This window comes from Kwoniella pini, chromosome 1 (genome assembly GCF_000512605.2).
Source record: "Kwoniella pini CBS 10737 chromosome 1, complete sequence".
Taxonomy (NCBI): domain Eukaryota; kingdom Fungi; phylum Basidiomycota; class Tremellomycetes; order Tremellales; family Cryptococcaceae; genus Kwoniella; species Kwoniella pini.
This window is the reverse complement of record NC_091716.1, coordinates 1,801,398-1,826,905: the sequence shown is the minus strand read 5'-3', so window position 1 is coordinate 1,826,905 and position 25,508 is coordinate 1,801,398. Positions and strand designations below refer to the sequence as shown.

At 43.2% G+C, this 25,508-nt stretch overlaps 9 protein-coding genes across 9 annotated transcripts; 4 read left to right on the top strand and 5 right to left on the bottom strand.

Annotated features, from left to right (window-relative positions):
- Nucleotides 1-66: 66 nt before the first annotated feature.
- I206_100700 (uncharacterized protein) lies at nucleotides 67-2,186 on the top strand (the record flags this gene model as incomplete). The annotated part of the gene is made up of 2 exons (XM_019152406.1): nucleotides 67-255; nucleotides 306-2,186. 2 exons carry the CDS (start codon nucleotides 67-69, stop codon nucleotides 2,184-2,186), a joined length of 2,070 nt encoding a protein of 689 aa, XP_019014544.1.
- A 781-nt stretch (nucleotides 2,187-2,967) lies between these two features.
- Nucleotides 2,968-5,510, bottom strand: I206_100699 (uncharacterized protein; the record flags this gene model as incomplete). Its single annotated transcript, XM_070202256.1, has 12 exons — nucleotides 2,968-3,022; nucleotides 3,083-3,146; nucleotides 3,224-3,301; nucleotides 3,379-3,429; nucleotides 3,489-3,499; nucleotides 3,569-3,952; nucleotides 4,016-4,100; nucleotides 4,164-4,211; nucleotides 4,270-4,345; nucleotides 4,421-4,570; nucleotides 4,633-4,680; nucleotides 4,758-5,510. The coding sequence occupies 12 exons, from the start codon at nucleotides 5,508-5,510 to the stop codon at nucleotides 2,968-2,970; spliced, it is 1,803 nt and encodes a 600-aa protein (XP_070058357.1).
- An 864-nt stretch (nucleotides 5,511-6,374) lies between these two features.
- I206_100698 (uncharacterized protein) lies at nucleotides 6,375-7,566 on the top strand (the record flags this gene model as incomplete). Its single annotated transcript, XM_070202255.1, has 8 exons — nucleotides 6,375-6,402; nucleotides 6,530-6,570; nucleotides 6,623-6,679; nucleotides 6,741-6,812; nucleotides 6,910-7,171; nucleotides 7,232-7,293; nucleotides 7,342-7,467; nucleotides 7,519-7,566. The coding sequence occupies 8 exons, from the start codon at nucleotides 6,375-6,377 to the stop codon at nucleotides 7,564-7,566; spliced, it is 696 nt and encodes a 231-aa protein (XP_070058356.1).
- A 101-nt stretch (nucleotides 7,567-7,667) lies between these two features.
- I206_100697 (uncharacterized protein) lies at nucleotides 7,668-8,656 on the bottom strand (the record flags this gene model as incomplete). Its single annotated transcript, XM_070202254.1, has 3 exons — nucleotides 7,668-8,183; nucleotides 8,244-8,494; nucleotides 8,569-8,656. The coding sequence occupies 3 exons, from the start codon at nucleotides 8,654-8,656 to the stop codon at nucleotides 7,668-7,670; spliced, it is 855 nt and encodes a 284-aa protein (XP_070058355.1).
- Nucleotides 8,657-8,750: 94 nt separating this feature from the next.
- Nucleotides 8,751-10,044, bottom strand: I206_100696 (uncharacterized protein; the record flags this gene model as incomplete). Its single annotated transcript, XM_019152409.2, has 4 exons — nucleotides 8,751-8,833; nucleotides 8,884-8,907; nucleotides 8,983-9,044; nucleotides 9,089-10,044. The coding sequence occupies 4 exons, from the start codon at nucleotides 10,042-10,044 to the stop codon at nucleotides 8,751-8,753; spliced, it is 1,125 nt and encodes a 374-aa protein (XP_019014547.2).
- Nucleotides 10,045-15,694: 5,650 nt separating this feature from the next.
- Nucleotides 15,695-16,012, top strand: I206_100694 (uncharacterized protein; the record flags this gene model as incomplete). The annotated part of the gene is made up of 2 exons (XM_019152410.1): nucleotides 15,695-15,880; nucleotides 15,965-16,012. The coding sequence occupies 2 exons, from the start codon at nucleotides 15,695-15,697 to the stop codon at nucleotides 16,010-16,012; spliced, it is 234 nt and encodes a 77-aa protein (XP_019014548.1).
- Nucleotides 16,013-16,268: 256 nt separating this feature from the next.
- Nucleotides 16,269-18,323, bottom strand: I206_100693 (tubulin gamma chain; the record flags this gene model as incomplete). Its single annotated transcript, XM_019152411.1, has 10 exons — nucleotides 16,269-16,341; nucleotides 16,415-16,554; nucleotides 16,657-16,974; nucleotides 17,036-17,191; nucleotides 17,260-17,544; nucleotides 17,622-17,804; nucleotides 17,876-18,037; nucleotides 18,120-18,130; nucleotides 18,206-18,227; nucleotides 18,297-18,323. 10 exons carry the CDS (start codon nucleotides 18,321-18,323, stop codon nucleotides 16,269-16,271), a joined length of 1,377 nt encoding a protein of 458 aa, XP_019014549.1.
- Nucleotides 18,324-19,551: 1,228 nt separating this feature from the next.
- On the top strand, nucleotides 19,552-21,060 carry I206_100692 (uncharacterized protein; the record flags this gene model as incomplete). Its single annotated transcript, XM_019152412.1, has 6 exons — nucleotides 19,552-20,108; nucleotides 20,193-20,208; nucleotides 20,271-20,414; nucleotides 20,490-20,573; nucleotides 20,667-20,882; nucleotides 20,956-21,060. The coding sequence occupies 6 exons, from the start codon at nucleotides 19,552-19,554 to the stop codon at nucleotides 21,058-21,060; spliced, it is 1,122 nt and encodes a 373-aa protein (XP_019014550.1).
- Nucleotides 21,061-22,058: 998 nt separating this feature from the next.
- Nucleotides 22,059-24,370, bottom strand: I206_100691 (uncharacterized protein; the record flags this gene model as incomplete). Its single annotated transcript, XM_019152413.1, has 2 exons — nucleotides 22,059-23,159; nucleotides 23,234-24,370. 2 exons carry the CDS (start codon nucleotides 24,368-24,370, stop codon nucleotides 22,059-22,061), a joined length of 2,238 nt encoding a protein of 745 aa, XP_019014551.1.
- Between the last annotated feature and the right edge of the window lie 1,138 nt (nucleotides 24,371-25,508).

Below are 25,508 nucleotides of genomic sequence, written 5' to 3'. Positions count from 1 at the left end.
AAATACATTCACGCGTTGAATTGGCAAAACACGTCGTCAACGGTTGACATTTTACTATTCGACAAGATGAATCATACTTCACCACCTTTACCCAATCTTCACTCCTTATCCATCTCACCTCCTCCCGGTTCATATCCCACGAATAACAATCAGTATCGTTACAACGGAGTTTTCGGTCCACCTTCTCAAGGCTCAACCGTTTCTCCAGATTGGGCGACCAGTCCTAAAAGAACTTCGAGGTCGGGCATCCCGCAGGTGAGTCTAACTCAACTTCATTCCTCTTTACACTGCTAACTCAGCCTTAGGGATGGTATGAACCAAATGCTCCCCCCTCGAGAGAATCACCAAACCTCAACGCTTTCGAAGCCTTCCGACGAGACGCTCCTTCTCCTCCCGCTCTTTCTCCGCCATCTTCAATCACATCCGTCCCAACCACAGCATCTTCACACCCCTATCAATCATACCAGCAGCCGAATTACCCTCCCGTGGACAACTTTATGCCTATGGCAGTCACACCCTCTCCACCTCCTGTAATGTCTTATCAACTTAACACCGCATCATCAGCGCCAAATCTCGCAGGCTATAATGCCGCTGGCGGTCTGCCTCAATTCGGGTCTCAGTCATTAGCTAGTTTGAACAACAATAACCGATCACAAGCAAACGGATGGAGAAACGGTTATGGAATGCCATCAATCCCTGCCTCGGATGAAGATGTCATCCCCACCGCTATCGTTATCAAAAATATCCCCTTCGCAGTAACCAGAGAGACACTCTTAGGCGTGATGGAATCGCTCGGCGCACCATTACCATATGCCTTCAATTATCATCACGATAACGGCGTATTCAGAGGTTTGGCATTTGCTAATTTCCGGGCTCCGGATGAAGCTGCTTCGGTAGTGGCTGCATTAAACGGATATGACGTTCAAGGTAGGAAACTACGAGTGGAATACAAAAAAGTACTTCAACCAGGAGAAAAGGATAAGATCGAGAGAGAAAAAGCACTGAAGAGGATGAGAAGCATTCAATTTGATAAATCAGAAATGATGCCTCCTCCTATTACACTACCCAACTCCAGACCGATCAGCGGTGTTAGCATGAACGGTGGAGGTGGATACGATAATAATAGTCCTCCTCAATCAGCTACTTCTGCCACATCAGATTCATTACCCGTCACACTGGATATGAATGATTCTGCTGTTCTCGATATCTATTCAAGGATACTCGTTTTCAAGGAAGATAGAATGAGGGACGAATTGGCATTCTCTAAAAACCTAACTCCGACAGAAAGGCGAATTGTTCACCTAGTAGCACAAAAATTAGGATTATCAAGTTCGACTCGTGGAGAAGGGGAATCTAAATCTGTCGTTGTCTTACGTGACGCCCCATCTCGACCAACATTAACTAGCTCATCTTCCGCAACAGTATCATCATCTTACCTATCACCATATTCAACTACCCCAAACGATTTATCTCCAAATCTAAGAATCAAGAAATCAATGCCTGACTTAAGAGGATTTAATGGACCTGTCGTTGCTCGTGATCCTACTCGATCGCTTAATCCTCAACGATCATCAGGTAATCTTAGAGCAGATGCAGGTGGTAGAGATTATGTTTCTATGGGTGCTGCAGGTGGAAGAAGAGCTTTCGGAAATGGAAATGGAAATGTTGCAAATGGGTTCAATTCAGGTTCAGGATCGTTTAATAATTTATTCGGTTCATCAATAGGTGATATTCCACCTGTACCACCTCTTCCTTCAGGATTAGGTTTACATTCAAAAGGTCATTCAATTTCAAGTTTTTCAACAATAGGAGCAGGAACAAGTGATCCAATGGGAGAAATGCTTTCTTCACAACCTCTTAGAAATCCAAGAGGACCCGCAGGTGAATCTAGAGGATTTGGAGGTACACTTAGATCAAGTGGAAATAGAACTGGAACTGGTGGAATTATGGGAAGAAGAGTTTCTGAAGAAGATGAAGAAGTTGAAAATTCTAGTGTAGGTGGAAGATCTGGATCTGGATCAGGTTCAATTGGTTCAAATAGTGCAGTTGGAAGTGAAAGACATGCTGCTTTGAATCAAGCGAATGGTAATATCAATGGCAATTCGAATTCAAATTTAAATGGACCTCAAACTCAATCTCAAGGATTTATGGAAGGTATGAGAACTAGAGAATCCCTTGAACCCTAAGCTTTCATCGAATTTTAGGATTTTTCTCATATCTTTTACTTTCTCCATTTTGGCTTTTACTTTTTCACCTTCACCAACAATCAAAATTCTCAAATCATATACGCAATATAAATATAAAAATCATAACCATAAAAGCAATATACCAAAAATCTCATTTCCTTAAAAATGATCTTGTTAATGTCTCATTTCCTTTTTTCTTTTATGTTTTAATGCTTAACGATCGGATAGAAAAAATGAATTTTAAATTACAATATCATATCACATATCATACCATATCATTACTAAATTCCTTTATTTTTTCTTTCATTCCCCTCTTTTCCTCTCTTATTTAATCTTATGTCTTAATGTCGTCTATCCTTTATTATGCCTTATGTTTAATGGCTTGATGATTATCTTTTTTTTTAAAAAAAGATTTTGTTTTTCCTTTTTGTTATTTATGATTATGATTATGAATATGAATATGAATATGATTAATGCATAAATGGTGTAATACGATTAAAGATTATATAATCAATTGATCTTTATGTTAATTTGATCTCATACCATTATGGAACATTATGTTAAATTCGGGTTACGCTCGGATCAAGTATTGAATGGAACAATATGCATTGTTTATGTATACTTATACAACAAGTTTGGTTAAATGCGATTAACAATTTATTACGATGTCATTTTATATGACAAATGCAGTATGTGTGTGGTTCATGTCAAGAAATCTATCGTTGCTAAACTGTCTCTTAAAGACGAAAGCACTCAATCGCGATTGGTATGAGAGGAATGATTAATCAAGTTCACCATGACCATTGGGTATTGAATGAAATCGACAACCCTCGCCACTAAATCACCAGTGAATCAGCCAAAAAATATTGACTAATGAATGAGAGATGATAACTTACAAAGGACATTTCGATGCACTAGGACATTTATGACCGTATACACAATCTTGATCATCATATCGACCTATTCAGCAGATACGCATTAGGTTTGTAATGTGTATATCGGGAATTTGAATGAAAACAAAAAAATGAGAAGCTTACATCGACCATCTTTCATATAAGGACAGATGACGGATTTAGCCATTCTTGATAGTTCACCGAGTTGAGCATTGTTCAAGTCTACGTAGGACAGAACGATTAGAATTGGGTATAGCATACGAAAGAGGATGTTGTTCAAGCAAGGACAGATAGCTTACGATAACCATGACCATATGAACAAGCATCGACGTCTCTACATCCCCATTCACCTGCAGAAAGGGTCAGCCTAGTACAAGACAAGATGGCCGACCATTTAAGAGATACTCACTAAGATAATGCCTATCGACGACAAGTTAGCGTAAGCACAGGTTGCAGCATACCAACCAAACACGTCAATTCAGGACTCACGTATGACAAGGCCTAGGCTCTAACTTCCTGACCTGTTCTGCGGCTACTTTGTTATACTTAGTCTGTTTTCTGAATTTCCTCTTAGGCGACAGATCATCCCCTGATGAAGTGTTCTGACTAGACACAGAGATAGAGGATATTTTGATTTTATCTTGATGTTTTTCATTTCCTTTAATGTCGCAAGGGGTTCCATATGTTGCCCAGTCGTACACCTCAATTTGATCTTCTGGACCTTTCGGTTTAGCTGGAACAGCGGGCTTGGCTGTCAGTGGGATTAACTCGACAGTCTGGAAAAGATCGGGAATGAAAATCTTTTCTGATCCAATAGAAGTATTCTGGTTCGAAGAAAGATGAAGGATATTAGCTGAAGAATGAGCTTGTGAGCTATCAGCAAACTCGCAATTAGCTCTTCTCGTTTTCATTCTGTATATACCGTGAAATACTGACATTGTGAGGTTGTCGAACTGTTCCACCGAGGTCCCGAGGATAATCTGTTCGCACTGAGAATTATCGGCGTATAATGAAACAAAGTCTGCAATAATGAGAAAGGAATCAACTCGTGAATCATATATGAAGAAATAGATTCATAATTTACCTTCAATCTTTTGTTCTGCTTTCTCACTACCAGATCCAAGATCGCAGACTTCCGAATAGACGTGTCAGTTGGTTGATTGCCAAATGGTTGGAGTCAATAAACATACCCGTTATGAATCCACTAAAGGCTGAGAAACCTTGCCAGAAACTATCGTATTTCGCCCAAGTCTGGATGATACCGTTCTGTTGGAAGTATCGTATGTAAGCTGTTATTACCAGAGCCCAGCACGGTGTACTCAATAACTGGACATAACTTACCTTGATCAAGGTTGCACCCATGGTAGACTTATTGACGAATATCTGCACAAGTACTTTCGTTGTTTCACGCGCTGTCCCGGCGACCCGGAGCAAGGTCTTAGCCGCTTCCTGACCACCTTCGTATCCAGCTTGCAAAAGGCTTTCATGGAACTGCCCAGTTCGTCTAGGTCAGCTTTCTTTCTGCGCAAAAGCAAGGTTGCAAAAAAGCTTACAATATGTTGATCACCATCGATGAGCAGAACAGCAAACTTCGATTCAATCTGGATTTCAGATATAGCCATATTAGCTCGGCTCAGAGATATCCAATAGCGTCTGCTGGAATGTTAGGAGTACATACCTGCTGTTTCTGCGTTTGCGCCAAAACCACTTCTAAATCCTTCTTACCAATTTCTAAACCCAAACAAACATCTTTCCAATATTTGACCTCCTTTTTCATTTCTTCCAACTGTTTCACCTGATCAAAAAGTCCTTCAAGATGTATGGAAAGCCCCTCTAGATGATTTTTGACATTATTGACATTATCGGTAGAAGTTGTACCTAATTTTAAAGGTCTATTATCAGACGAAGTAGGTAATGTCAGACCGGCTTGTTCAGCAATTGGAGGAGGTTGTAAAGAGGAAGTTTGACCATATTGAGGTGTTAAAGGTGCACTGTAAAGTTCGTTTAGAGGTTGAAATTCTCTCCATAAGCGTAATGGTGCAGTTTTGGGTTGTTCAGGTAAACCAACCTTCAAGTTGGGAAATGGTACGTGCATAGTAGAGTTGGTAGGTGTAATGTCATCGTCTTCTGACTGACCATTTCTCACTCGAAGTATATTACCGAAAGCAGTAGCAGGAATATCTTCCCATTTTCGCCTGATACGACTGTTTGATCCAATATCAAAATTGAGTTTGGTTGATGATGATGATCTTTCCTGTTGTTGTTTTTGAGCTTGAGATAAAAGACTACTTAAATCTATTTCTATACTATTATCGATATCTTCGGAAGCAGCATTATAGGCTGGAGGAGATTGTCGGTCTATTTCGATAGATGCGAATCTCACTTGAGAAATTGTATCATTTGACATGGGTGTAATGAAATCTGTGAACATTTTGTTATTGTTAGTTAAATGAGCGTAAATGATTCAAGTTAAGTTAGGTTTTTCTGTTTGTATGGTCAATTAACTATTACTGGTAAATAGTCTGGCTGGAAGAGAAACAAGTGCACGATGATATAACCGGGAACCATTATATATTTTGCTCAACTCACTTTGTAGAGGTGACAGATACGTGACTAACCTTTGTTAATAACCTATCCTTTGACAATATCTAACGTTTTAATACCTGAAGAATGGTTATACGATTTTGCTTTATACCGACATTGGCAAACAATATTAAGGATATGTGTTTGAGACAAGATGAAACGGACGTTATCTATTGATAGGAATGCTATATCACAGGAGACCAAATGAAACGCGGGCCATTAATCTAAGCATGAAAGAAATCAACCACGATCAAATATATATCACGATCACCAACTTTTCGAAGGACTACCTCCACTTCCCTCCCACGTGGAAAAACATTTAGGAGAATTACCAGAACAAGCATATCAGATTGATGGTACCCTGAAAATCATGATGCGGAGCCTACCGTTACCCTTGGGACCGGTTGAACGTGATCGGTGATCCGAATGAATTGGGAATAAACTAGAATAGATTATCGATGGCGTGCTCATTCTTCATTTGTGCATGATACGCCATATATCGATATGATCTGGAATTCGGATATCCTGCTAGTACGTGATGACATGACATTACGTGCGATGTATTAGTCCCGGTAAACCGGTATAATAACAATATATAAAGCATTGAAGTTGTTAAAAGGATCGTCCGATTCCCTCCTTATTTCTTCAACAATATAAGCTTTATCCTCTTACCTTAATCTTCAATACCAAAAGCATCAACAAATCAGTCACAATGGTAAACGTTAGACTTGGTGACACAGGTAGGTTCTTCCTTATTATTACCTTATCCTAGACCACAATCTGTCCCACGTAGCGATTAAGCTCTCTATGTGTTCTTGGCATCTTTTGTAAATCAATCTTATTAATGATTGCTTTTCTGATCCTCAGCCCCCAACTTCCAAACTGAGACTTCTCAAGGAAAGATCGATGTAAGTGTGTTATATCTACATGTTGGGATCCTGACTAATCGATCTTCTACAGTTCCACGAATTCATCGATGGCAAATGGACTATCCTTTTCTCTCACCCAGATGACTACGTGAGTTGAAAATATATAGCCTACCAGCCCAATATCCTTTCAACTGACTTTCATATCACAGACTCCCGTTTGTACTACCGAACTTTCAGCTGTATCTCTTTCTTACGCTGATTTCAAATCTCGAGGTGTTCAAGTGAGTTTCATTGGCTATATCAGCTGGAAGATTCTTGTTGTCTGTCAACTGAGATTTAGCAAGCTGACTATTGTATTCTATGTTATTGTCTGTTTAGCTTATCGGACTCTCAGCAAATAATGCAGAATCACATAAAGGTTGGATAAAAGATATTGATGCATTATCACCTAATGGTCCTTCATTAGAATTTCCAATTATTGCAGATGAAGATAGAAAAGTTTCAGAATTATATGGAATGTTAGATAATTTAGATAAAACAAATGTTGATAAAAAAGGAATTCCTTTTACAGTTAGAACAGTTTTCATAATTGATCCTGAAAAAAAAATTAGATTAACTTTAGCTTATCCTGCTTCAACTGGTAAGTCTTTTTCCTTTCATGAAATAGTCCATGAAGCTAACGATTTGCTACGTCAATCAGGAAGAAATTTTCAGGAGCTGGCCCGTTGCATCGATTCGCTTCAGCTTGGAGACAAATACAAGGTGACTTTCACGTCCGCTTAGTTTGCGACCTGGGCTGACGGCATACAGATCACTACTCCTGCCAATTGGGGCGTCCCTATCAATGGCAAGACCGAAGAGCGAGTCATCGTGCACCCCAGTGTCCAGGGTGAAAAGGTCAAGGAGCTGTTTGGAGATGACGTTGACGTTGTTTACGTGAGTTGAGCTCCCGTTGTTTGAGCTTGGAAGAGGCTGACACCGCTGCAGCCATATCTTCGTTTCACCTCAAACCCCGAGAAGAAGCAGAGCGCTTGAGTATGCTGTATTGCCGAAATTAATAGTACTTCATCGTCGTAAAGTCATATTTATGCTACAATCAAAGTTTCTCGTTGTATGCTATAATCAATATGCTATAATCAAAGCTTCTCGTCGTCCTTCCAATATTCTTCTGCTTCGTCATCCTCATCAATGAGCTCCTCATCTGAAATCTCTGCAATATCCTTGTCCGTCTCCGCATCGTCGCCATCTTCCTTCTCCTCCTCCAAATACCGCTCCCACATATCGTCAGTATCGTCTCCCTCAGTGCTCTCGAATTCGTCTTCTTCTTTGTCCTTGCTCCTTCGTGCCTTCTTGGCCTGCCGAGTCCGAGAGGTCAATCGATGTGTCTGAGCGCGTCGAGCACGATCAGCCCGAGCCATCATCCAATCCATCGACCCCTTAACCCCTTCTCCAGCTTCGATCTTGTGTAGCAGCGCAAGGGTCTCCTCGATGTCGATTGACGAGCTGTTCTCATCGAGCAATTCAGCGAGGCGATTGCGATTCGTATCATCGACGATCATGACAGTGGAAGGAATGGAAGGTTTAGTGTTGACTGGGCTGGCGGAGTCGGAATCGATTTCGGGCAATTCGGGTAAGGCAATGTATTCGAGAACCTGGCAATTGATAATTAACATCAGTCAGACACTGCATGTAGAGATGTATCAAGGTCTCACTTCTTGTGCCTGAGAGATTGCGACATCCATTGGTTCTTCTTCTAGTAACTTGACAGGCGTATCTAGCAAATTCTCGCGCTCCTCGCTTGTTCCTTGTCGCTTGCGACGGAACCACTCGTCTCGGCTTTGCCTGAATTTCGTCTCTATGCCGAAGATGACCTTGGAGCGCCACTTGCCTCCTAGTCTTCTGAACTCCTTCTGTAGACTTGCAGGCGCAAGTGACAAGTCACCGTACTCTTTCGCAATCGAGTCTACCAATTCGTTCTGGAGCTCGCGAAGTTTGAGAACTATTCGTCAGAGTCTTTGCTTGCATGGTGAGACTTACGTGCAGGGTCCGCGAGCACAGCATCTAGCTCATCAGGAGTGAGGGCGCGAGGTGCATCCTCAGTGACCACTGCGGTACGACGAGTCATGTGGAAAGAGTCCTCAGGGGACACCGTCTGACCGTACAGAGCGAGAGTGGCGACGTAAGGACTGTATGGTTCAGCTCAATACCGTGTTCATGACTCACAGTGCTGCCCCAAAGTAACGGCCTGTTACGTTACTCCCATGTCGATGCTGCATGATCTGTCCGGCCGTCTCGTAATCGTCTACAGTACGCCTGTAAGCTCTCGATGTGACAATAGACTAATAGACTTACGCTTCTGATACACGGCTGCAGCCACTAAGCAGCGAAAGTCATGCGTCCTCACGTCTAATTCAAAACCAAGCGAGCGTGACAAGGCCTTGAGGTACGAACCGAAGTCACTGGTACATAGACTGAGGCCGCCTGCTCGTCGCACCAGGATATGTTGATCGACTCTGTTAGTCGTCAGCTACGATTGCGCCGCTTTGCAAGAACCTACTTGTTTTCGTCAAACACCACACGTCGAGGCTTTGAGGAATTCCCAAGAAATGCAGGATCCAAAATCTTCTCCACTGTCAAGTCGCCCAAGACGCCGTCGAGCTCGGCAGCCATCATGATGAGGTAGTTGGCAGACACACCAATTTTCCCATTATCCATAAGTACCGCACTGGATCCCTTTGCGTGGGTAGCCTTGAAAGATCGAGGCGAAATCCACACAATGAGCGTATTCTTTGATCCTGTACTGCCTGGTACAGCCCATGCAGTAATTGAACTATACTTGAGGCCACTTTTCTCTGCTGACATTAACCGTTTGGATGCTGCGCGCGTAAGGGATCCAGCTCGGTAACCAGTGGAGGAGCAAATCGCTTGGAATAACACGATGGATAAGATGGACCGTATAGGCAGGGATAGTCGAGCCGATTGTTGTACGAGTGCATAAACAGAGGCAGGGGTAAGAGCTGCTCGAATGAATTTGCTCCTACGTAACTTGAACGTGACTTCGCACTCATCGATGAAGTGTTTCAATTTTTCTCTAAGCTGTGGGTCTCCCGAAAGATTGTGCCAAAAGTTGTGTGCTGCGTGAATGCGATAAGTGAAGGATAAAAGCGTCTGTACATCGATACGCTTCAAGGTTTTGTCACTCGGTTTGGCCTTGAGAGCGTAGTAACCTATGACCGTTTTGTATGTCTGCAGCTTCCACAATCCAACTTCATCCGACATCGCCTCTGTCCATGTCATACACTTCTTCCCGTTCACAGACACGCCACCAAGGTCACTAGCGCATTTTTCGAACCATTTGGCGATAAAGGCGTACCGAGTTGCAGCTTGCTCATCCAGTGTTGTGAGGTCGGCTTTGACATTCTTCACTAAAGCGTCATTGAAGCTGGAGCCGAATCCTCGTTTCAATTTTCGCTTCGTTCCGGGTGACTGGCTTGATTTGAGTTTCGGAGCCATAGTGGTTGTTCGTGAGATTATTTTTTTTCCAAGAAAAGAACGTGAAGAGGGAGTGATGAAATAAGAGAATAATCAAGAAAGCTCAAGTCAGATATGAAACAGTGATTGAAAGGAGGTTGAAGCACGGGCACTCGGTCAAGGAACGGCGTTTTCGTACCATTCCTGGAGAGTGGCACTGCTCGAAGGTGCTGTATCACAGCAATCAATATCGGACGCTCGCACAAGACTCTCCTCATCATGTGGAAGATACGTAGAGTAGCCGCACGGCCCAGTCAGTATATCTAACCATGTCAGCACATACTCGGACGTAAGTTGGTTGCACCATACAAACATACCGACTTATAGTCATGATATAACGAGCAACGACTATATGTCGTGAACCTCCACTTCTCGCAAGAGCCGTTTTTTACACCAAAAGATTGCATTCTTTCAAGGGATTTATGACCTTCTGAGATGAACCATAAATTCCAACCATGTGTTTGAAGAGCGGAGGTCGTGAAGTGGAATATGATCGAACAAGATTTACCATGCGAATGTTTGTATGGAATTTTTGAGCAGTGCAAACTCACATAGACGGGCGCTCTCATATCATATGCATCTTATACTTGGACCTGCGGATCTTGATCTGACAGGTGAACAGCTTGCTAAGTATGTTGTTCTCTTTGCTGCTTGCTGGGTATGAAGCACGAATGCAACATATAGAAGATCACTGTGATATCCTGAATGAGGATGTATGTAAAAGCAAAGGTAGTGGAGGCGAAGCTTCCCGAACTATTGTCTTGGCTGCTGTAGGTTATGATAGTTGCATAGAGATATATGAAAGTGAGACTATAGTTAGATAATACTATGAACTACTACTTAAAAAAGAAAGAGCTTAAATTTCGAGCGAGCGAGCAATCACGTGATTTCATTATTGGCACGTTATTTAAAGACGAATGAAGATACTATACACAGCCGTATGATGTTATCATGAACAGACATAAAGTGCTATTATATGATAGCATGTCTTGTCTCCCCAATGCCAGTTCACCTCCCGATGTATATACTCTCAGTCGCTTTGCTCTATTGATCCCAACTCCTCTTCGTCATCGTCCTCATCGACGTCCTTATCCACATCATTCTCCTGACTATCATCACTCTCAGATTTGTCCACACTCTTAGCCTTACCCTTCCCTTTAGCTCTCTTACTCGGACGGGATTTTGCTGACTTAGCTTTGCCGACCTTGCGTTTTTTGGCCTTCTCTTTTTCCAGATAACTTTGAATGGCTCGACGTTGTTTCTTATACTTTTTGCCCTTGGGGGACCGAGTGAACATCCCTTCCGACTGTGAAAGGAATTGTTTCAGCTCATGCTCATTGATGAAACAAACGTCTTCCAGAGATTGGGCTGTACGGGTGCCATCTTGTGAAGCCGATGTCGTGATTGTATGATTGTGCACACCAACCAGATGCCATGTCAACGTGAGTAGACTGCTAAGCTTGGTAGGGCGCTTTCGACAAACGGGATCAGGACAAAACAGATCGCCCTCTTCGTCTATGATGAATGGTTTTCGTAGCGGGTATTCGGCAAGGACAGGTGGATCTTTTGATAAGACGGGAGGAGCTGTTGGCCCGAACTCGGGAAGCGGATCGCCGACCTGTGCGATTTGGTTTCGCCAGTATTTAATACAGTCTATGTAGACGAGTCGCATAGAAACAGCGAGAAATTGCGAGATGTCGGTCGGGTTGCCTGTTTGAGCCTCCATGCGCTCCGAGTATCTGAGCAAAGTGTCATTACAGCGAAGAATATCCAGTCCCTCTTGGATTACTGCTCCCCTAGGCCCGGGAATGAAGGCGTACTTGGTGTCGGGCTCGCTGTCCTTGCGTACATTCATGCTTTTGATCTGGGCGGGTGTGAACTTGAGATCTTTCCGGTTCCCGTATCCGACGTCGTTCACATGAGCCATGATGTGCGTTCGATAATACTCTTCCGAGAATCGTTCTAACTCGCGTGGATCAGGGTGATAGCTGTTGTCGTAGTACGAATAACGAGCTTCAGGTATCATTAAAAGCTCGACGTCCCATGCTCCACTTTGAAGTTTAGCCTTCTTGGCAGGCGAGATTTTTCCGCCGGGAAGCCACACATCGTGAGAGAGAAAATGTCCAATTACCAATGATAGTGATTCCAGTATCGTTCCGCATGTAGCACATCCCGCCTTATATACTCGTTCCCGTTTGTTTTTGAAAAGCGAGTCCGTACGAACGTGTATGTCGTACACATTTAGAGATGCAGCGATTCCTGTATTGGCGAGTTTCGTAGCAGCTGTCTTCTTTGCTTGAGCCGACTGGACGAAAGGAAACTCGGTCATGTGAGACGGCAAGTCTTGCAGAAGGTCGTTGATGATCTCTTTCACGCTCTGCTGGGCCATGCATTTCTCGACGTGGGTGATGCAGCTCAATCGATAACCTGTGATTCGTGCTGATTCCGTCTTGGCATTGGACGGCGTGACTACGCTTCGAAGAAGCTGACCGCAACCGCGACAGACACCTGAGATAGGCGATTCTCCTGGTCGGTAACCGGTGATCTGGGAGGAGACTTCTGGTAATCCAGCACACGCTTTGACGGCTGTGATGAAGTCATCAATGTTGTGAGTCGGACCGCTGATGAGATGAAGACAGTGAGAGAGGGCGTCCAAATTGTTAATATTGCCTTCTTCGTCCAGCAAGTACGGATCGATAGGGAGATTTTCGGCTGCTCCCATTGAATCGTCTACCTTATCTGTTTCGCGACCTTCTACTCCCTCTTCGTCGAGATCTAAGTCCGGCTCCTCCGGCTCGTCCTCCTCTTCATCTTCGTCTTCATTTTCTTCGAGCGAGAGGAGGTAAGATACAACGGCCGCGTCGTAGTCGACTTCTGAGCCAGCCGGAATATCCGTTGAATGCCCGGCTCTGCTCAACGCAGTCTGAACGAGGTCACGCCAAGCAGTGTAGAGTGAAGCGAGGACGGCAATTTGATCTGCTGGTATAGAGTCGAAGGAGCCATATTCTTCAAGCATCTCGTCTCGACTATCTGCACATTTCTCAAGTGCGTTCTCCACTGAGTCATCGTCAGCTACAAGTACACGCTGGAGATAATGGACCCGCTGTACCTTTCAAAGTTGCAAGAGCCTTTAGCCTGATCTCTACTGATTGACCATTCCTCTCATCGTCTATGCGTTTGATGACATTGGGATGCAGGGACAGAGCAAGAGCAAAATCTGATTTTCTGCCGAACACTGCCGCTCCAACGTCAACCGCTCTAATCAGCTAGTCAGTGCTCTGTAACGATGCGAGGGCAAGAAGGGACGTACGGTACCATGCCGAGATAAGACGTTGCAGTAATGGCCACGTGGGCATGACCCAGTTTCATCGATACCGCCTTGAGGGACGCACCTAGTCAAATCGGGAATCAGAACACTTATACCTAGCATTTTGTTGTAGCACGACTCACCAGCGGCTCGGAGCCAGATCCCAACCGTCCGGCGAAAAGCATGACAGGTGATTTTGGCTGTGAAATGCGCCAGTCGAGACAGATCGGCTAGGGTGTTGCCAACAGTCGCAGATGTCCAAGAAGTACGTAAAGTTCGAGTGACCGCACGTTGTGGAGAATGCGTGCAGACCAATGTTGCTCCGTCCTCCCCCCCAAATCCAATCTCCCGTTTATCTGCACCCTCAAGGACATTCTCGCTGAATAGCTCGTCCACTGTTACCGGCAGTACGCCATCAATAGTTGCCAGTAAGGAAAACCAAAATACAGGGCACCTCCACAACTCGTCACTTTGTACAAGAGTTTGTATACTGAGTCTGGTGGTCTTGGTCTTATGGCGAGGGGGCTGGTAGTCGATGTAAACACGATTGGGTAGATGAGCATTCGTGACCTGGTCGACTCGTCGTTCAATGATCATAGTGAAACATGAATAAGTCATGCTGACCTCGGTCATGTCAGAGTTTTTGATGGGAAAATTTGAGCCAGCGCGTAGTCCCGATTGTGCGGTAAGAGCTGTCCAAAAAAGGATTTGAAACCTTTTCCGAGTGTGATGACTAGCGAAGCTGGGGGAAAATGCGGTGTCGCGAAGAATCTTGAAACCTGCCATATCGGTGAGACCTCTTCGTCGAGTAATTGAAACGACAAGACCCTCTTGAAGCATGGTACCCCTTATGAAACCAAACATGGCTCTAATGGTAGGGGCGGGAAGATCTTGTCCTCTGTGCTCCTTGTAGTGCACTCGGAATTCGCTCCATCGTTTCTTTGCCGATTTCAGGGAAGGGACATTGGCCAGGTTTGAAGTTGCTCGAGACGCCCAATGAGCCATGTAACCAGCAAGAAGGGCAAATTCTGGATGAGGCTTGGAAGGTAGGAGCAGTTCGTCCGAGGTGTTGACTTCGTCTGGGAGCAGGTGAATACGTTTGTCGCCAGTCTCACCGTGCACGTACTTGGAGAAGTCTCGCCAAGCACGATCATTGGCCGCTCGGGTTGATCGGCTCACAGTCCGTTTCTGCCTCTCGTCATCTGGATCGCCTTCATTCCAATCCTGAATTCTTCCAAGCAGTATAGCGTCTTCTTCGTCCGAGTCCATGGTGGAGAATGGGAGAGGTTGAGCTGAGGATGCGTGTACGGTGAAGCTGATGTGAGTCTGAGAAGCAGAGTGAAACCTTGACAGATGAGTGAGAAAGGGAGACGAGAAGCAATTCAAAGAGAACGGTCGATGAGACGGTGTAGCGACTGCAGCAGGTAATGTCTATAAGTATTCAGCGTTCAGCGTGATAGAAGGAGCTATCGGCAGACTCACTGTGACTGAGAAGCAAAGTGAAACCTTGACGGATGGGTGAGAAAGGGAAACGAGAAGCAATTCAAAGAGAACGGTCGATGAGACGGTGTAGCGACTGCAGCAGGTAATGTCTATAAGTATTCAGCGTTCAGCGTGATAGAAGGAGCTATCGGCAGACTCACTGTGACTGAGAAGCAAAGTGAAACCTTGACGGATGGGTGAGAAAGGGAAACGAGAAGCAATTCAAAGAGAACGGTCGATGAGACCGTGTAGCGACTGCAGCAGGTAATGCCTATGAGTATTCAGCATTCAACGTGATAGAAGGAGCTATCGACAAACTCACTGTGTGCAACGTTGCTTTTGCTGACGATGTGTCGAGGATGAACCGGAGGCTAAGATGTTTTGATCTCCTTGAATGGGGTTTAAAGTACGTTGAGGAGTGAGTAAGATGTTAATAACAAGTTAAAGGATGGCAAGAGAAACGTGTTGTTAGGTTTTTTCTTCTTTTGAATATTTTTCGAGGTCAGTGCTCAACATATATCAGGAGGACGGTACCACCTATAGGATGATCAGCAATCGTCTTTCAATCTCGTCATAGACAGCCTGCAATGCATGCATTTGTGTTGAGCATAGTGATAGCCTATGCATGGGTACTTGCTGCTTGCAAGATGTTACGACACTTGGCGACTTCACTTTATGACGGGTAGACCAGCAAGATGTTGAAATCACTCTACATGCATACAGTATGAGCTACTAGAGGTAGTCATGCCCATACAGTCATTCACCAGTCGAATAATAGTCGTGACGTCAGGATAAGAGACTGCATCCCCGCACTCAACCCCAGATAATCCCGGTGCCCCGCACATGAAATGTGGCGTCAAATTCAATTTTCCCGAGCTCTTAAGATGTGTGGATTCCTTACAACTAGGTGATAAATATAAAATTACAACTCCTGCAAATTGGAAAAAAGGGGATGATGTTATTGTGCATCCATCTGTTCAAGGCGAAAAAGTTAAAGAACTTTTCGGTGATGATGTCAAGACTGTTTACGTAAGTTTGTAGATTTCCCCTTTTTATAGAAAGAATTCTTCTCAAGGTCAAACGCTGATATCTCCTCATATCTCATTAATACAGCCTTACCTCAGATTCACCTCTGATCCTTCCAAAAAGCAAACTGCTTAAACGAGTTTGGATCAACCTATAAGGCGAGACTGTCTCGATATGCTAGAGTGAAAATAGGTTGAATAATATTATAAGTTGTCTAAAAAATCGAATGTATACGTATAACACATTACTCAGATTCTGTTGATGCTCTTGTAATGTGCTGCTGTGTAAAACCCATCTGGACAGACCCAGGACAGAACAGAAATTACATTCTATTATATACATTGATGCAAAATCCCGAACAAACCGAAAATCCCTCGAATCTAAGAAATCATCATCTACCCACATGATTATCTGCTCCTGCTCCATAATCTATATAATCTGGACTCTCAGCTGCGACGTATTCCCTATTCATCCAAAATATCCTCATAAGCGCATATTCAAGTCTCATCATGTGGTAAAAGAAAACAAATAACTCACTCTTGTAATTCAGCTACAACTCTTCTAGCATCATCGAATTCATCTAAACCATTAGCGAAAATTTCTTCTTTCTTATATTGTTCTAAAAAGGCATTTCTTTTTCGTAACATGTCATATTGATGTAACATTCTTTTGAAGAGCTAGCAATGAATAATAACATTAGTATCCTACTTATGAACCCCGCTTGATGACAAGCAGTCAAGGACAGAAAAGAAAGGCAAAATTGTCAGGCTGGAACTTACAGAATTTATACTAGTATGATTAGCCATCATTACTCCACTAACTCTATTACTATTTGGACCTCCTGGTGGACCACCTCTCTTACGTGTTAAAGCAACTTGTATACTTGCAGGTCCCCAAGGTATGAAATTGGCTAATTGTCTTTCTCTTATACGTAACAAACTTTTATGTACATCTGTTGGATCTACATCACCAGATATTATATTTAAACACGATATATAAGCTGATGATTTTGTTGAGATTGTAGAAACCATTCTATTCTTTGGTTGAAGAAGTCGACGCATTACGTCTAGTGTGGTGGTTTTACGTGTAGCTTTGGCCTGGATATCGATGTAGGTCAGTTTGTTACTGCCGAAAGATTACAGCATGGATGCGACGTACATGATCTATCTCATCCCCTGTAAACGGCGTATAGGATGTCATAAGGAAATGACATCTAGGTGTAGGTATAAGACTCGATATAATTCCGACGAGATCGTTATTCATGTATGATGGATATCGCAGCGTAGTAGTCGAAGCCGCCATAACCGTTGATACCTATTCAACACATCAGCAGTGCGACACCTTACGTTACCAGGAAAACACTTGAAACGAAGCGGACCTACAAGTTGATTTGTTTGAACGAAACTTGGATCTTGAACATGTAATCTATCCGCTGCTATTCTTGTCAAAGCAGCATTATCCAAAACCACTACACTATCTGCATTATTGACTAATCTCTTCATAGCTAATATCGAATTATACGGTTGAACCACGACGTCACTCGTTTCTGGGAAAACTGAATATGTTTGAATGAGTTTTTTAGGAAATCGGTCAGAAAGTCTTTCCAGTAAATACGATCCTAAACCGGATCCTGTTCCTCCTGCTATACTATGGAGAAGCATGAATCCCTATTCACACCAAAGTCAAATCAGCAAATGATTATTTTCACCAGTAAATGTGATTGAGGAGAAGAACTTTAACTTACCTCTAAACTATCACTACCATCTGCTTCTCGATCAATCATCTCTATCAAATCATCATATAACCTTTCTCCTGCACTATATCCTTGTGCCCAATTATTTCCTGCACCTCCACCATCTTTCGAAACGAATATATTTTCGGGATTATATAAGCCTTTGAAAGGTGATGAAAGAATATTGTTGATCACCTATTTATCAATAGCACACATAAACATCAGGCTCTCTTGAATCACCCACTGAAAATTCGTGTTATACGCACTCTTGGTTCTAAATCTATCAAGATAGCTCTCGGTATATAATGTTCATCATCCGCTTGATAGAAGAAAACATCTTTCCTATCTCCTTGACTTCCATCTTGAGCCCACTCTTCAAGATTACCTTGAGGGGTTATACCGTGTTCTGCACAAAGCTTTTGCCAGAACTACAGATATAGCATGTGAGAATTAGCTCTATATTATACATGCGACCTTGACAAGGCAGGTTGTGATGTATATCTGACTCACCTGAGCACCGACTGCGATGCGAGATGATTCATATTAATTCAGCGTGACGACAGTGAGCATGGTCAAAATAGATATATATCACTTACTCTGATTACCAGCTTGACCGGCCTAAAAGGCGAGAACAGATGTTTTTGTGAGCTAAAGCTAAGCCTATCATTCTCAGCACGTTCAGCTCACCTGCAAAGATATAATCTCCCTGCCCATGGCGTCTTCTCGCTATACTTAAGATCAAGAAGAGTCAAGCAGACCAAGTGGATGGAAAATGAAATGTCAAGGCAGGTTTCGGTATCTAGTCTTGTACCCGTTGCTGATCGGAAAAAGCTATATCGAATGAACTGAGCCTGAACGGGAGCGCCTGGTCGTGTTTATATATTAGTCTTTCGTCTGAATCTCTTGAATGTGAATGATATGTGAGATTGAATGCGAAAGAAAGCTCATTATTGTTGATGAATGAACCTCTATGTTTACATGGACATGAATTAAATCTCCTTTAACCCCTTCACCACGCGACTCGAAACGATCAAGGACGCGACTGGTCAAGTAATTTATTTCCGCAAGACGCGTCAACCGAAATTATGGCGATGAATGCAGAGTCTTAGTCGTATTGAATAACGATCTACCTCCTTCATTGTCAACAAGCACGGACATGACTCGGAGAACAGCCAGTCATGACCATTTGTGTATACTAGAAGGCTAACAAATGGTACTCTGCAAGTCGACAGAAGCTGGATGATTATTGACGCCAAAACTCACGCCCTTCCAACGCTCGGTTCATCTTGAGTATCTCCACGAAGCTCAGTAAACATCAGGAGCGGATGAACCCATTGGTGATAGCTGATAGCTGCCCACAATGCACGTCAATTTGCCATTTGGGCTTTTGTCGGGTTCGAAAAGCAGAGGACTTAAAGCAACTGAAATAACCTCCCCAAGTTCTTGTTTACCTCTTTGGTGCGAAGCTCGGACTCAAGGCGTATCACACAGCACTGACATTGATCGAGATCCTTGTTAAAGGGTCAGAACTCTGCTAAATTATCTCGTATGTGTGTTGTGTGTATAGGGGCTGACTTCTGACGCACTTCAAAGGACCCTTTTGTTTGTATTCATCATGTTTTAAAAGGTATCGCTTTTCATTGAGTCTCTTACTCACATGCTAGAATCATCAATATGATTGACCTTGATGATTCTTGTCATTAATATTACAATAGAACGATCATTTATCGCTGAGGTTTAGTATCCTCTATCTGGATTTCTGACACCACACAAACCAATAGATATGCAGATCCTTCGATGGAATTTCCTATGCCTTCGATATCGTTCTCGACTTCCTCTAATTCTTATACCCATTCTATTATTCGTCCTTTCCTTAATTCATGTACAACAAGCCATCATACCATATATCAATCTTCCATCCCATCATCAATATAATCTGGCTATGCATCGCACACCTCCATGGACGCATAAATACTGGCAAAAATTCCTACATAATCCAGCAGATTTATTATCTCCTCCAATAATTATACCTGAATTAAGAGAAGCTCCTTGGGCAGGTTCATGGGAATTACCATATCTTACACAATCAACATATACTTCGACAAAACATTCTTTTGAAGAAGAGGATAAAGTGAGATATCGTCAAATCACTTCTCCAGCTTTAATAATGTTACATATCTTCTCTACACCAACTGAAAAATCAAGAAAACGCAGAAACTTAATTAGGGAGTTGAATTTTCTCGATGCTATACCTGTAGAATATCGTCATTTAGTAGAATTAAAATTTATCATCGGAGTCAATAAATTACCGGATCAATCAGAAGAAGTGTATGAGCAGTTAAAGGAGGAAGAAATGGCTATTGAGGATGAATTGAAGAAATATAATGATTTGATAAGGTTGAAATCATTGAAAAATGGAGAAAATATGAATAATGGTAAATCTTGGGAATGGTTAAGATATGTAGGTAGGGAAGGTGCAAGACAAGCTTGGTGGGTACTGTGAGTGCCGTGAATTATCGTAGTCTTATACTAGCACCGATCACGCCTACAGACAGTTGAGCTGACGAGATTCTGTTGTACAAGGAAATGCGATGACGATGTCAGTGTATTCTGATCCAACCTCATTGCGACCATTGGATATACCACTGAATCTCGATATAGACTTTACCACTCATTCCAAATCTGCTCCAGACCTTGCTCACTTTGGATCCTAATCAACCCACTTACTTCGGTTCTTCCTTAGGCAGATGGACAGGATATCATTATTATTTTCAAGGAATGATGTACGGTTTTTCTTGGGGAGTTGTGAGTGGTACCTCGCGAAATACAACGCAAGAAAAATTTGAATTCATGAAAGAATCAATTGTTTCGAGAACGTAGGTGAAAACGATGGCTGTAGCGGATGTGCCAAATTCAACAAGGAATTATCACTGGGACGAAGATGCAAGGATGGGCGGGGTAATGGTATGTGCAAAGATACTGTTTTACCAGATTATTTCGCATTTGAAGCCGAACTTCAATATAGTTACTGACCTCTATGGTTAATGCCATTTGTAGTTCTCTTTACCCCTCTCACCTCATGCTGATCCGAAGCAACCATATTGCTCTCCACCAGATCGACCAAATCCAATGTATTCACTTCCGCCACCAAATCCTGATCCATGTACGGGTTTACTTAGAGTTGACATGGGGTCTAAAATTGGCGCATGGAATAATTGGCTCATAGATGACGAACAAACTGCAATTGCTTGGCATGAACTGAAGGATGATCATGTAAGTTCATATCTAAAGTACTCGGCTAAAGTACTCGGCAGTCTATTGTCATTTCTGATCGTTGGGGTCACAGGATTATCGAAATGCTTACGAACAGGCCAAAGAGGGTTTTGCGAAGAATGGAAAGGAGTACAAGTGGGTGGCACCAGAAGTCTTCAAGTCGGTTGCTGGGATATGATGCATGTTCTTATGTGATTCAATTGCGTTTGAGATGATCGTCCAAGCTTCATGTGGGTGAAGTTTTCCCGTACAATCATGATAATCTAATCAACAGCACGAGTAGTGAAAGTTTGGAAGTGACACCTTTGAGCAATTTCCGGAAAACTTTCATTGTGAACGATTTGTTGCACCAGATTGCAGGACGAAAAGTGAACAAGAGGAATCAGAATACAATACAATAGTGGATTTTCGAATCTCCTATAAATCCCACGAGAAGCAGCAAAGGTATTTGAAATTTATCCCTACTGTCGAACCAACGCACGAGGGATACAAGTCCTTAGTTGACACAAAAAGCAGATACGAAGATGATACCGCCAAGTATCTTGAACAATGGAAGGACTGGGAGGTAGTTGGTCTTGAACCGGAGGATCAGTCGGTATGCTATCGGGGTGACCAGGACCCTATCATTCACATTGCGAAGACACTCAAATCTAACGAATAGAGCGGCACATTTGCGCTTCTGCTGCGTCAGCTGAGAATCTAAGGGAGTTTTAGTCTGATTCAATGGCATCATCAAGGAGATTTTGTATGTATATAGTGGAGAGTGGACTCATGGAAGCCTCAAATTGGCAGGCTAGGACAGAGAAGCGTGGTTGGCAGTAATTTATACAGGACCGACATATGCATTGTGATAATAGGTCGAGACGATACACCGATATCCCCTGAGCAGGACCGGAAAGCGAGTACGAAGGTTGTTAAGTAGAGTTCGAGACGAGGTTCACGAGATATACATTTCTTAGGGAGAAATAGTAGTAACTTAGATACAGTGTTCGATATATATATGTATAGTTCTAGAACCGCGCATCTCCGTCCTTCCTTATCTATGACGTCCTTAGCGCCGTACTAGCGTATTATGACATGCATAATGAAACATTTCCTCTTCATTTGTTTGTCTTGCCTCTTCCTCGTCTCTGTCACTACAAGACTTCGTGGGAAATACAGATTTGTCCAGACCATTCAACCAAATAGACTTTCCTCGAGCAAATTCAGATTCTCTTTCAATCCTCGAATCTCTCGTTCTTGCTCATCAAATTGACCTTTCCTCTCTTGTACTAAACTATTTTCAAGTGAATCAAGATTGCGTTGAGTCATATTTGCCAAGTCAGTCGCTCCTTTAAGTGTATCTACATTCCTTTTCGTATTCTCCTGATCTCTTTCAGTATCAAGGATCAGACTTTTAACTCTTGACACGATCTCCCTTGCGACTTTATCACTTTCACCAGCCAAAGAGATAGCCAATGAGTAAGGATTGGTTTCATTTACCACTTTTTCCCCATTTGTATAAGTTTGATCGGTATCTCCAGGTACGTTTAATTTGACTATCCTCGGAGCATCATTTCGATTACACGCAGAGGTACCTGAAGCGCTATCGCGGGCGAGTGTATCCATTAATTTACTATTTAAGCCATTTAGATCTCTAAAGCCTAAATCTTTCACATATTCTTCCAATCTCATCAACCTCGATAATAATTGTGAATTGGGTTTCCGGTCTGGATATATAATCGATGGATAATTCAATGACTGCATCGAGTTTTGATATGATGTACTCACCCTTTCACCAAAGGATTTGGAATCTTGGGAAATCGTATAAACCCGATTCTGTATATCAGATAAAGTAGCTCGCTCTTCTTTCTTGCTGGACATGATCTCAGGACCAGATCTCACTTTATCATCAAAGGACAATTCCCTCCTGAGATCTTCTAATTTCCTCTGCTTCAACTGATATTGATTCAAGAGATTTTTATACACTGCTTCAGTGTTCAACCTGCTCCTGCCCTGCCTGGTTTTTGACCATTCCACATATCGTTTTTTCATAGCTTTTTGGATCACCTCATTGTCTTCAATCTTTTCTTCCAATCTTTGATATTGCAGATCATCGTATTGACAGCCCGACTGATCACCATTGTTAGTCATACTGATGCTTTGATTGGAGGGAAGGATGTATGCCGAGTAGTCCACTGAATTATCGCTTCGCTTTGGGACCAATGATACAGCTGACAAATCCATATCGACATGAAGGATACGACATTCTTCCGAAGGGTTTTTGCTTTTACCATCCTTTAATAGAGCAGTCATTAGCCTATCGATACAAAGAATAGTGAAGAAAACAAAGAATCCATTAGATCGCTCACTGTATGAGGACATCTCATTCGCCACCTCGAGATTCCTTCTTTATTGGTCAAGCGGAAATGGTATGGCGAAGTCAACAATAACTCTTCCTTGTTACTGTATGTCCATATCGGCCTAACATCACACGTCTCCCTGTCTTGCTTCTCAGATAGGTGGTTTGTAACTCTGCGGAAACAAGCGATTGACATCTTCGAGGGATCGAATTTTTGGTCTGGACGAGGCGTTTGTCGTGATGAATGTTGTCGAGCATTGGATCGAGTGGAAGAAACTCGATGGATATCACCTGCTCGTCCACGACTACCATCCACAACATATAAGCCAGTGTTTTGCGCTGTTCTGTCGTATCTTCCGTTCTCTCCTGGGTGGTAAACTTTTTGCCCTGTTGGGTGCCCAGAATCCCTTCGTCTTTCATTTGCCATCAACACTTCCGTAAGCCCTTGTTGTGAAGGAGGAAGATTGGTAGCCCTCGAAGAAGATCTGGCGCGACGAGAAGAGAGCTCTGATACGGATGGAGGAGAGTGGCTTTCTTCGTTTCTGTGTTCTCTTCGCTTGTCCTGAGACGCTGATCTGTGGACTAAAACCTTGTGACCCGCCGGGGTAGTCTCAAGGCTACATTGGCCATCATGCCTATCACATGATGGCCCTCGGGATACAGATCGACTACTCCTTGTTGGGATACCTTGGGGCTGAGTTGCGCTCGGAAGGTGAGTTGAAAATGACGATCTACTTTCGAGTGCCTGCGGCTGACTTGGCTGCTGGCTTGAAAAAGAGCTGCGTCGACCATGCAAGGTATGTTGAGAAGGAGGGTTGGCCTGAGTGACAGGATAACCGTTGCCCGCGGGTCTGCTTCTTGAGGCTCTTCTTGATGGATGATGGGGCGGTCGCTCTGTTGGGTGAATCGCAGTCTTAACATCTGGAGCTAATCTGCTGATGCTGTGTATTCTGCCTCTTGGCGGATTCACATCGTTGCCGAAGGGTAGGGCAGTTGGAGCTGCACTCGTCAGAGTGGACCCCTGTCGCCTGTTAGTTCGCAAGCGCGGATCGTTCCATCGACTTGATTTGGACTGATCGCTCGGTCTCGACTCATCGCCATTCGACTCATTAATGGTGATTGTTGTCCTTGATACTTTCTTTGGCATATTTGCTGAACAAGGTGTTTGAAGGTCAGACCGCGAATAGGCGGAATGTACTGTTTTGTGGCTAATGATATAGGAGAGAAAGAGAGGGTATGAAGAAAAGTGAATATCCACCTTGATGCACTCGTTTCTGCCCTTTTATACCCAATACGTCGTATGCCGTTGAATATGCCAGCCTGCTAGGGCCATCACTGTATTGTAGAGGCCTGCGGATGAGTATGACATGATTTTCAGAATTTGTTTGTCTTTCCCTCTGTCAATCCTTTCAGCCTATCAAAGGTTTTTGAACGCCTTCCCTGGAAATTTTTGGCGTGCTTCTGATGCACCACAACTCAAAGGACGACAATGATGTAACATGGTCCATGACGAGGACAGCGTATCCAGAACCCCTATTGAATCGGTACGACGCATCGATATAGTATCTCGACCGTGCTTCCGCCCTCGAGTCATACTCAAAAATACGTTCAGTCCAACGGGTAAGCATAACTTACTTCTTTCCTTTGATAGGCTGTAACCAGAAGTGTTTTCAGTCGTGTATTTCGCGTTATCGAGTTCCGCCCGAGCAGTATGCCTTGTCAAAGGAGGAATCGAAAATGATGAAAAGCTGGCGCACCTCTAACGCGACGGACCGTCCAGATTGGTTCTCACCCTTTCCCTCCTTTCTCGAGAGGTCTTCGAACCTACAGGCCATGGCAAGCTATCACCGTGGTTGAGAAGTTCGGAAGGAAGCTGATTACACGATGAGGCACTGCCATTGTCAGTGCAGTTGATGCTGGTCACACAAGCAAAGGTCGACTGATGCCGGTTACCTGTCCTGATAGCGAGGTACACATGTCATTAGGCTGCAAGAAGGTTTGATTGACATGCATTTTTTTCGGGCACGGTCACTCTGTTCTGCACCCATATATAAGTGTGCACATTAGTTCCTCATGCAATCGGTGCATGCGTTCATCCTACACTTAGTCTTCATTGTTCATAGTGGCCTGTCATTGTTCATTGCTTTGTGTGCCACTAAAAGGTCTTTGAAATCCTGTACTTGTGAGTTGCGTCATCATTCGATCAACTCGGTAAACAAATAACAAAATGCAAATCTATACCAACCTCAGTTCTTGATAGCTTCACCTCTACATAGCTGTCCACC